Source organism: Ptychodera flava, chromosome 19 (assembly GCF_041260155.1).
Source record: "Ptychodera flava strain L36383 chromosome 19, AS_Pfla_20210202, whole genome shotgun sequence".
Classification (NCBI taxonomy): Eukaryota; Metazoa; Hemichordata; class Enteropneusta; family Ptychoderidae; genus Ptychodera; species Ptychodera flava.
Genome location: NC_091946.1, coordinates 16,658,552 through 16,670,580, shown reverse-complemented (window position 1 = coordinate 16,670,580; position 12,029 = coordinate 16,658,552). Strand labels below are relative to the sequence as shown.

Genomic DNA, 12,029 nt, shown 5'->3' with positions numbered 1-12,029 from the left:
AACCCTTTCACCCCCAGTTCCCTGTGTACAGGTCCAACTTTACCATGGAAAACAATGGATTTGGGACAAACCATGGTGGTGAAAGGGTTAAGAACACATCCCTCTCCTGTCTAACACTGTATGTATGTATGCTGTAAGGTAAGGGATTCTGAATTATGGTGACACTTTTGCTGTTCGAATTCCAAGAGACATGTATGAATGCTCTGTTATGCTATGGGCTCTAGTAAACCCATTACTGGGGGAAAGCCTGGTAGCCATTTACAAGCCTTCTCTGTTAATAATGTATCAACAGCAAACCGCAGAACAAGAAAACAATTAAATATATGAAACTGAGCGTGACAGTAACAGTGTTGCTGTTAAAACACTGGTACCTCAGATTGAGCGTTGAGTTTTTGAAAAATTCTGTCTTTCATAATAACATATACCTTTAGCCACATGTGAATAACAAAAAGGAAAAAACTTTAAGCTTACCATATTAAAATAAAATATGCATGTCCGTTCAGATAAAAACAGCATGAAAGAATATTTATAAGGTTCACCATAAACAGTTTTCCACTGCACGGTCTATGAGTTGACTATGATGACTGGGGCCCGAGATTTAGGTACATAAAGCTGAAAGATGAACAGGTGTACTTGCACATGAAACAAATCACAAGTTGTCAATGTATTTAAAATATACTTCCATGGGATACATACAGAGTCAATTAAAAATATTTGTGCCCACAGATGATACGCGACAGTGAGTAAACTCTTCGTGAGGGGAATACATGGAGATGCTTTTACATCACAATGACATTGACCTGTCCGCTCCATGGTCATCTCGTAGACTGAGTCTCTTGACTGTTTCGTAGCATAGCAACATGATAACTGAGCCCTGAGTGTTGGCTAGAGTTCGTGCGAACATACCGCGGGAGAAACCACGGACGCCCTCGGTGACGAAGATCTCCTTGAAAGCAGTCCTGATGTCGGCGTTCTGGTTGAGCTGTATGCGTACTCGTACAAGATCCATTGGGTGTGAGAACGGCACGGCACTCATCGCGGCCAGGGGCCCGGCACACGCTTGCAGCGCGAGAAGGGGTACGTTGGCGGGGGCAAGATTCACGAGGGCGCTCGTATACAGACTGTACATTCCCCACAGACACGCGCTGTGAGGAACAAACGTCAGAATGGAAGCAAGGAACCCTCTATAAAAAGCGGGCACCCCGCCTTTGTCACGGTAGATGACTCTGCACAGACTGGGCAATGTTCTGACCTCCTCCATCAACGGGCTTTCCACTAATTTCGCCGCTTTGCGATTCACCATCATGAACTGGGAGACAACATCTATTGGCACACCGATAAGTTGACATGTGAGGGACGCTAAACTGCCCGACATCATCGAAACTGAGAAGTCGCTCAAATCTGAGAACTGACGGTTTATGGCTTTCCGACTGTATGTGTATGTCGTTATGTAGATCAGAGTTGTTCCAAGGTGAAAGCATTGCACTGAAAATCCCCGGTAAACTGACGAGAAGCCCTCTTGCTTGATCACTTTTAAGAAACAGTCTACGGTGCCCCTGTAATGAGGTATACTTTCTTTGTCCATGAGACGCGTTTTGATCAAGTTGTACGGGTGTAATGTCGCTCGCATAGCGAACTGAAACATACCGTAGTACGGAAAGAACTTCCGCTTGTCCATGTCGTCCCATTCTATTGTGCTTCGATTTCTCCGCAAAGATGACATATTTGGCACACATTGTATCTCACAGTATTTACATCATCGAGTCCTATGCGGATTGTTCGGTAAATGATCCATTTTGCTCAGGTTTAACCACGTTTATCAAGACATCGCAGTTGTTGTCAGTTTACCGGCGTCGCCATTTTGGAGGTATGACTGCGCATGCGTTCGATCGCCGGTATACGAAAGAGGTCAAACTGGGTCAAATGATAGGTTGCACCACGTATAGCCACCGTCATTGTCGTGTTTGAACATTCAAATTATTAACGATCATATTACATAAGTTACTTACTTATTCATTGTCAAGTGTAATCTTATAAACGTTTTATGGGCGGAATATTTTGGTTGTATGAGAAACATGGGTGTTTGAACGTGGGTGTAGAATGGTGGGTGTTGAAGGCCCACCTTTGCTACCTTACCTTTTTCATACATTATTTAGTAATTTTATTGAATTAGAATCGGGCAGTATGGCGTCTCATCAATGATATTTCGCCTGAACTTCTGAACGATTCAATTGAAACGGTTGAAGTTTATTAGTTTTTGAGCAAAGTCTATGTTTTTCTTCGGGTTACGAAAATCAAGCAGGAAAACTTAAACTGAATGTCGCTGCTTTGAGTCCAGCTTTAAAGCAAGCCAATGGATAGCAACGGAGAAAACTCAGCCAATGGATAACATCTCTCAGGCACATATGGATGGAGTTTGATAACTCACATCAAGGAAACTCTATGAGATATGAGCATCCGAAATTCAAAATAAAGTTGCAAAGTGGTTAAAAAAAGCGCCCCGAGTCGGAGAATTTTGTTACAGGCCTGGCACAATGTAACGAAGAGTAAGAGGAAGTTTTTAAAACAATCAGAAATGGTGACTGCTCGTAGACCTGTATAACGCAATGCCATATTATTGGCCGCGTCGTGCTTGAATACTCGCTACCTTAAATGGCCTTCCTCTACGTGCTAGGGAGTCAATAACAGGTTACAGAAATGCATTCTGGGTAATAGGTCGACCATGAGCGGCCATCTTGTTCGTTCGTCTGCTATGCTGTCTGTGTGTGTTACGTGCACTGAAGGTCATCGAGAAAATGGTTTTTACATGTGAAGCAGCGGAATGTGGCTCTCATTCACGGAAATTGAAACATTTGGACAAATATCCATGGATGTCAGGTATTAGATGGGTCAAATGGCCTCGTAATCGCTTAGCTTTAGCTCGGTGGAAGAGGCTAATACGTCGAGAAGGTAGAAGTATCAAAGGTTCAGAAAACGATTGTGACTTTGCTAGGGACGTCTTGAAACTCTCAAAACGTTCCAGACTTTGTTCACTGCATTTTGATGAAGACCAGATCGACGATGGGGGATTTGCAAAAGGAGATCCAAAATATTTTGCTTGGAATAACTGGGGGAAACCTCTGCAAACACGTTCAACATCAACATTGACCAAGCTTAACGCAGCCAGGTCATCCAATTCAAAGGCAAATGATGCTTCGTCTGCCTGTTTAACACAGCCACCGAGTCTGAACAGTCATTGCGAAAAAATGGAATGTTACGATGTACCTGTCACGACTTCGTATTTTGGCAAGACAGTTGCGGTCGGACGTAAGTTGAAACTAAATCGCTTTTCAAACGTAGCAAATAGATTACGTGCCCCGACACAACTTCTGTGCAGCGAAGGCTTATTCTCTCCATCGCATTGTGCTATGTATGGGTAAATTGTAATTATACATCGCACATCTTGCTGACCCCAGTCATTTTGTTGATTGTGCAAAATGATAAACAAAACAATGTTGCTGCAATAGATTTAATCATTACATGAAGATGAAGAATAGTAATGCTCAATATTTTCGGATATTTATGTCTAATTATGAATTACCAAAGGAAAAAGTTTGCTTCCTACATTTTGCCAGTACTGGATTAAAAAATAGTTTACCATATATATTTCAACAGAGCTCAAGGCTAAGTGTTTGCATGGTAGTCAATGTAGACAACCATTTCCGAGAGGTAGTATTCTAAAGAAGACATCTGGAAATCTACCTTTACCCTAGCCATATGGCAAATTTTAAATAATATGTCAGTTTATCCACTTCCTCAAGCCATACAATATCAAGTCAATTTAGTTTCACCATACTACTTGTTTTAGTAATGTTGAATTTAAACATGTACATGGTGTATGAGCATGAACAGACTTTTCAAACTAAATGTATTCATGATATTCAAGAGAATTGTATTATGTAGAACATGAGGAATTTTTCTCCCAGTTGTTTATTCCTTATTTTATTTACAGGGATGAGGCCTCTTTTACAGAGTTGGGTTGGTACACCACAACCGATTGACCATGATTATCTACATAGTGCTGTACCTAACCTTGTCAGTATTGCCAGCCAAACTGATTTAACGTTGGAAGATATTGATCACCTGGAATGTTTAGCCAAATCATCATCTCCACCAGGACAGAACATTGTTGATGCTATCACGAAAACAGATGAGCGAGTCAACTTTTATACTGGTATCCAGTCTCGAAGTCTGCTGGAAGGTATATGTTTGTGATTTCTTAAACTGTCATAAATATGTATTGTGCTGTCCATATGATCAAGTTTGTGTAGTTTGCAAGGATGTCACTGTCTTTTGAAATGTCAGTCTGTAAACAGATACCAAAGTTTTATTTGGTAGGAAGTGCCATCCTACAGAGGCATAATTTTCTAAATGTTAAATTTTGTATTTGATTTTAAAGTTTGATTTGTTCTATGTGATCACAAAGATGTTCAGATTGCAAATTAAATAAAAAAGGACATGCAGGTGTAATACATAATAGAATATGCCTAAAATTATATCAAGGAAATTTATGATCCGTAGAATGTACTGAATGATTATACTGACTGTCTCCGTAAATGCCTGTAATTTTGTGGATATCTTTCAGTGAAGGTGAAAGACAAAATCCAGTTGCATGTGTAGCTATAAGCTCAATCATTCTTCATGTCTTAATAAAATTTAATGCTCATGTGTAAATATTAAAGAATGTCTTGTCTTAATTTTAGGTATCTTCAACTCTGTAAAGTTTGGTATTGATTACATGAAATTTTGGCGAACTTCAGACAGTGCAAAAGAGAAGAAATATGAGCAGAACAGCAGTCGGCGCCCTGGACGTCGTCAAGAGGTCCCTGCATACTTTCAGTTTATCATGTGTTTGATACGTATCCGACTGAATCTGCCCCTCCTTGTTTTGGCAGATTTGTTTTGTGTCAGTACCTCAACTGTTACTAAAATTACTATCACATGGGTATCATACTTGCATCAAACTATTGTTCCAGCATTGCTGATATGGCCAACTCAAGAACAGATTCGTGGATGGATGCCGTTGGAGTTTAGAAAGGAATTTCCATGTACACGAGTTTTATTAGACTGTGCAGATTTTTTGTAGATAAGCCCATAATAAGAGTGAACAATACAAAACATACTCCCAATATAAAAGCCATAACACATACAAATGTCTGTTTGGAGTTTCACCATTTGGAGCCTTTACCTTTGTTAGTGATTTGTGGTCAGGGAATGTTTCTGACAAATATATAACAGAGCACAGTGGACTGGTAGAGAAAATTGAAGCAGGGATGAAGTCATGACAGATAGGGGTTCCAAATAGAAGATTTACTTTTGAAGCGTGATGCAACTCTTATTGTACCCCCATTCACTAGAAAATGGCATAATGGCAAAAAGAAACGGCTAAATGTAAATGAAATTAGGAAAACCAGAAAAATTGCACATCTGCGCATTCACATTGAACGTGCTATCCAGAGAGTCAAATGTTGGCGTATCCTTAAACATCAAATGCCTGCAAGTCTTAAGGATGTTGCATCAATGATTGTACAGCTTGTTGCAGCTTTATGTAATTTAAAGGGTCCTTTGTTCTATAGTAAAGATGAAAAGCATCTCAAGAAGTTTAAATCCAGCAAGAAAAAGCCTGTCAAATATTGTTGATGCTGAACACATATTGACATGTGTGTGTGTTTATCCCATCTCATACTATTTCTGATACTGAATATTGTATGAAAAGTTGAGACTGACAAACAGGAACTGGCAGACCAACAGAAACAAAAATGCCTGGGTCTGTCTGTATCTGTTTCCATGTCTGTCTGCACCTGTTTGTGTCTTTTTTATCTTTCTGTATGACCCTTGCTGAAAGATCTGCAAACCTCTGGCATTGTCTTGGTATTCTGGCTTGGTCAGCTCTGCCTGTGTCAGACATGTAAGTTAATTGCAGAACTTTCAACCAGGGTAATACAAAAAGAATTGACAACTGAATAGATGCAAACAGATGGAAATAGACACATGTAGACCAAACTTTTTGTTTCTGTTGGTCTAGTGCTCTTTCCTATCTGTCTCTCAGCCTGTCATGAATATTCAATTACAAAATATTCTGAAATGGAGTAAACTTTTGTGCAATATGAAACCTCTTTCAGTTTTGGAGAAATTTAATCAACCCCAAGTGAAGTTAGGCATGAAAGGGTTAATGTGTACTACATTATATGCTCATTACTGTACAAGATATCCAAGATGAGATGTGTTGATAAGTTGTGAAATAAGTTTAGGTGTGATACCACCTGGCAATTTGACAGTCCAAACAAGCATTATTTTCAAAACTGAGCAGAAAGTACATATACATGACTAAATTATACATGCATCCAAAAATGAGTCAAGATAACACTGATAAAGCTGTAGAAGTGATAAACTCAGACAACAACACAGTGGTATGCCAATAGCCTATTCACATGAAACGTTATATCAGGTAGTGAACAGAGGAAGTACAGGCTGTGTTCAATTTGGACCAAATTTTGACTTTGTTAATTCATCTCACATTGGAGTATTACTAATAAATGGAAAGATTTTGCAAACTTTGAGTTTATGATTGTTTGTGACACGCGCTAGAATGCAAAACAAAAATAGACTTAAATGTAAAGTTATAGTAACATGTATCAATTTTGCGTTATTTTCCAAATTATTTTGATATTTCCAGTGTTTAGCTTTTCAGCACAACTTGTGTATAAAAACGTTGATGTTGTTGTGAACAACTAAATTTCAGTCCATAAATTTCAGTATGGACTGAATTCAGATATACCGGGTATTGTCTGTATTTTTACAGGTTACACTGACAAGACAAACAGTGTATTTCAGTAAAAATGTACATTGAGTATATTTGCATTCACATGGACTGAACATTGGAATTAAAGATACTTTCAACACAAAATCTTGCATCTACAATCAATGTCTTAATGTAATTTGTCCAAGAATTAAACACTCTGTTATATAAAAGTGGTGAAAGTTTGTGAAAAAACGTCAGATTAACCATGAACTCTTTTTTTTTCTGACATAAGGCATATCATTTTAATTTTTTTAAAGAAATTGTTCAACAGATTTTAGCTATACACTAAGGAAACAGCAAGTTTTTCCTGGAAATGTGTCTCAGTAACATTCACCTTTACAGGGCAAGGTAAACAGTAACACAGTAACAACAATATTCAGTGATTCAATACAGGTGTAGAATTAAAGGGCCAGTAACTCCCACTTCTGATTAGTTTTTGTTATTTTTGTTTTAATACCAAACATAGTTATTGTTCTACTTTCCATAGCATGTCCAAATACACACACACTAATCATCTTGTCAACTCAGCTTGTGAATGTATAGACTGCATTGCTATTGTTGACAAGTGAATTCTGGTCTGGACTAGAATTCAAATGTAAACAAGAACAGTGCATCTTACACGTCGACACTATGTTGACAAGCACAATAGTGTTTAAACATACTTTGGGCAGTAGAACAAGAAACCATGGTTGATGTCAAAAACAGAAACTCAAAAAAATCAAAGGTATTGGCCCTCTAAGTAGCAGATGTCAGTCCTTTTGTCCTTCCAGACTTTGAACAGTTTAATGAAGGAGAGGTGTTACCCTATCAAGAAAAAATGCTCTTGCTTTTTCTCGAAGAATATCCCATATTGCCTTATTGAAAGGGATTTTTATTACCGCTATAGCTTTCCTAGTATGAAATACCAAATCACATTGAGGCACACCAGTAACTCCCATTTGGAATTGTACTTGACTATACCATGGGGATTTCTCTTTTAGAGTCAGTCTTCCGTTTGATATATTGAAATGATAATCTGGGTCAAGTTCAGGAATTTCCCAGGGAAAAGTATTCTGATGCTTAAAACTGCACTTAACCTCAATAACTCTTTTGTTACAACATTCACAGACAGCCATGCCGTCGGGAGATGCACCCATAAATGGACTATCTGGATAAATGAAAAAGCCACATTCATTTACTTTAAAATTCTTGTGCTTTTGTCCTTCCTGCATAGAGTACAAATGTCTAGCCACAGTCTCATATTTCCTTCCATGTTTTACATATTTGTTCGTTTCCAGGCTTGCAGCTGTGCCCATTATCTTGTCCAGTAGTGATTTTGCATGGCTTGTGTTTTTTGTAGCTCTGACAGCATCTGCTATACTGGCTGTGATTCTACCTTTGCGTACTGCCTCCCACTCTGGAGTATTCTGACAGAGATTTTGTAGATATTCATGATGACTTTGAGTTGTATTTTCAACCATATACTCAATAAAGTCATCAGATAGAGAAGACTGTTGGAACTGATGATACAGAGTCACCATGCTTGGTACAGAATTATATTGCACATCTGGAGGTGGAGAGACCAGCTTCAACAACAGAGCACCAGGGTGATCAGTCTCACAGACCTGCCAAACAGATAACATGACTATGTAATGAATCACAGATAAAAACTAAGGGTCAATCTCACTAAACAGTCTATGAATAAATAATTAGTTTGGTTATGGCTCTCATAGTTCTTTCTAACAGTTACCACTATTTTGACCCATATTATTGGGTGTTAAAACAGTTGCAAATTTGAATTAGACAAAAATGGTTTTGTTGACATCCTCACCCTATCAGCACGGATTGTGATCATACATTGTAATACTGGTCACCAAGGGATGAGGGACAATCTATATCTATAGCTAAATGGCAGTATTGCAAAGAATCTCAACAAAAAGTTATTTAAAAACAAAAATGATTCAACTAATCAGACAAAGGGACAGTTGCTGTAATCTTTTTCAGCATTTCTTTTCATGTGAATCAATGATTATTTCCTGGACAACTCACTATTTGAAATGCCAAGTATTCAGCTTATCAACACAGTCTGTATGCATCACCTGCCATAGTTGTGAACAACTGAAATCATGTATATAAATTAAACTTTGAACACTAGAAGAAACGCTGAGTTTTTGTTTACAGGTCAAATATTGTTTCTTTCCACATGATTTACTGGGCAGAACAAGAAACTATAATATATGCATGCAGCAACAAGTTTACAAATGCCATAAAAATCCTGGGAAAAAAAAGTCAGCTACATGTACTGGACCATCTCTGTGAATGCTGCCTATAATGCAATGATTGCAAAGTAGGAATAAACTTACATGAGTCATGTGTTGGCGGATCCTTATAATATCCCCATTCTCCAATGACTTCAGTGGTCTGTAATTTGAGGGTGTTGGACCTGGCTTTTTGGTGTTGTCTTGTCCTTGCGATAGTCAAGGTCTGTGACTACCACAGGCTGGGACTCCCTTCTTGGTCTTGACCACTCACACCTGTTATCAGTTCCAACAGCTGTATGTCTGTCTGTTCTCCTGTCATTGAAGTCTGCCACGGCAAACAACAAACATGTGACATGTTTACAAGAGCCGTCATCTCTAAATGTTAGAAAATACAATATCAACAGAACTGTGAGAAAGACATATCTTGTACAGCTTACACGTAGGAAGTGAAAAATACAGGAGATGTGACATCACTTTTTAACCTGCAAAGTACCTACTTGTTAGCTGAATGTTCTTCCACTCTGAGCCATACAATATTTACAAAAAAGGAAATGCTTCTTGATTAAAGTTATGTATTTTAATCCCATGGAATTGAAATGTGCAATCCCATGGAACTGCGATGTGCAACAAAGATAATATTTTTTTTTTTGCATTAAGTATCAAATTATTTTTGATGGAAGTATAGTCTTCATTCTGTTACCTGCACACCTCCATCTGACCTGTGCACAATTAACTGGTACAGTAAGGTACACCACAATTTTCTAATACCCTGCAAATTATCATTATTCCTGCAAAGCATGTTTTTTGTTGCTACAATATTTATCATAACACTGAATCTATACAATAATAATTGGTCAGCCAAACATGTGATACTACCAACAGTTCATCTCTTTCCTTCACTTGTTATTACTCTAGTAGATACACTATTACTCACTAAAGTTCAATGTTTTACTTCTATGTTTTGTTGACCATGATTTCATAACATTCCTTCTGTTGATTTGTGTGTAAATATTACATCTTTGGTGTTATTACTCTTCCAGACTTATTTCATCCTTTGTTTTGTTTATGACGTGTTTGGCATGGCCCTGGGCCACAAGGACAAACTCAGAAATCGTACAATAATTTTAATTGTAGTGCAAAAACACAACACCTGAAGATCAAGGTCACACATTGACTACAAATTACAATTTACAAGTGCATCAGGGGAATGTTTTGCATTCTGTTATTCTACCCATTTCGACATAAACACACTGTTCAAGTAGATTTCTGTGTACAGGGCGAAAATTTTGATATGCATGGTAAATAAGATCATGAAAGCTATACTTACGCGGCTACACATGCACAGCCAGCTGAAAGTACTACTGCATTTTTTGTCATCAAAACCCATGTCTCATAGCGACCTGCAGTTTGTCTTTGCTCAGGTTTCACAGCCCCCTTTAAATAGACATAGTCGTTGTTGTTGTTAATGATGCCGATACTAACGCATTCAACATGACCGTCCTTGAACATCAGATATCCATCATCACATTTATAGTTACTTAGTCTCTCGGAAGTCCACTTGCAGTGAGAAACAATGTACGCAAAAACATCGCCCAGCGTTAGTGCAGGCGTATTCTGCAAGTCTCGGTCCCAGACGACAGCTCTGCCATTCAAATCAACACTTTTCCCATCGTCGTCCACAACAAGTCTCCGGCTTCGTTCCGATATCTCGTGATCACATTTCTCCAACACTTCATATCTTAATCTGCCTTTCCGCCAACTCAATTAATTCATTCTTTTTCTTTCCGCAATACGAAATTCCTCGATCACGAAGAAATTTCTGCAGCTGCTCTCGTCGCATTTGTTTGAATCTGTCCGCCATTTTTAAAAGTGGTCGACTGATCGGGACTTTTATAACTAGCTTAGGGGGTCAAAACCTAGTTAAGGTAGCGAGAATACCATCAGCAAATATTTCAGTCGTTGTTCATGTTGATTAAAACGATCCATTATTTTGTTTGAGTTATCGACCTAGCTCATGTTCCTTACATCTTTCTTTATCAAACTTGGCCATTTTGATGACAGCAAGATACGCGCTTCTTGAGACTACAGCTGTTTAATGAGTTTCCAAAGCAATGGTGATTGGTAGGAAAAGCCAATTTTCGACGAGCCAAAGTCTATGATTTTGAAATACCATGCCAGTGAAACTCCGTGAGTAGATAAAGTTCACAATCAGCAAGGTATTATAAAAGCAAGTCAATATGTACTAACGGAGTATCAACAAACATGATTTGAAATTCTCAGAGTGAAGAAAATTAACTTCTATGCAAATTAAGATCCATTTTTGCCATCAGGAATGAAAAAAAACCCAGAAAAATTCTGTAATTCAACTACTGTACAAGAAAGAGCTCAATTGAGGTGTATCCCACAACACTTGTTGGTGAGAGTTCAATTCTACTGCGGTTTTTACACTACAGCGCCCTCTACAGTCCCTTGCAACTGCGAACTTCTCTGAATATGTAAAGTTCACTGCGATGGATGATAAAGATTCTTTTAATATTACGATTTGAAAATGTGTCTACATATATGGGTGACGACATAGTTGTATTAATCGGTTGATGTAATGCCATAATACTACAATTTACGGTGTGGCAGCTAGAGGTAGGAAAGGGACAGCGAAACAGACTAACATGCATAATGATGATGCGCCTCGGGGACAGATATTGGGACGCTCGAACTTTTACAATTTTCTTTTGACCTACTACCAACTGTGGGAGCTCATTTGAAGCTTATTGGGTAAAAGAAGTTTTTACCAGCTTAGTTTTGAACACTTACACATGTATTTTGGTTTTCACACATTTGAAGTTTCTTGTCTTTATTACACACTTGTGAAAAACGGAATTTAATTTCCCACATACTGCCTTTTTGAATTTAAAAATTGGTAATGTATTTATCAACCCCTGAATTTTTTC

At 38.2% G+C, this 12,029-nt stretch overlaps 1 protein-coding gene, 1 long non-coding RNA gene and 1 pseudogene across 2 annotated transcripts; 1 reads left to right on the top strand and 2 right to left on the bottom strand.

The window, feature by feature from the left end:
• Positions 1–784: 784 nt before the first annotated feature.
• Positions 785–1,723, bottom strand: LOC139118059 (solute carrier family 25 member 44 pseudogene; annotated as a pseudogene).
• Positions 1,724–2,628: 905 nt separating this feature from the next.
• Positions 2,629–6,946, top strand: LOC139118702 (uncharacterized). The gene is made up of 3 exons (XM_070682124.1): positions 2,629–3,306; positions 3,992–4,240; positions 4,743–6,946. The coding sequence occupies exons 1-3, from the start codon at positions 2,796–2,798 to the stop codon at positions 5,123–5,125; spliced, it is 1,143 nt and encodes a 380-aa protein (XP_070538225.1). The 5' UTR covers positions 2,629–2,795; the 3' UTR covers positions 5,126–6,946.
• Positions 6,156–11,009, bottom strand: LOC139118703 (uncharacterized). Its single transcript, XR_011548786.1, has 3 exons — positions 10,409–11,009; positions 9,184–9,456; positions 6,156–8,445 (listed from the first exon to the last, which is right to left on the bottom strand). It is a non-coding gene; the product is annotated as an uncharacterized lncRNA (long non-coding RNA).
• Between the last annotated feature and the right edge of the window lie 1,020 nt (positions 11,010–12,029).

Coding starts and splice junctions, on each gene's coding strand:
- LOC139118702 (XM_070682124.1), top strand. CDS start 2,796: ATGGTTTTTACATGTGAAGCAGCGGAATGTGGCTCTCATTCACGGAAA. Junction 3,307..3,991: donor CAAGACAGTTGCGGTCGGAC/GTAAGTTGAAAC, acceptor TTTTATTTACAG/GGATGAGGCCTCTTTTACAG. Junction 4,241..4,742: donor GTCTCGAAGTCTGCTGGAAG/GTATATGTTTGT, acceptor TCTTAATTTTAG/GTATCTTCAACTCTGTAAAG.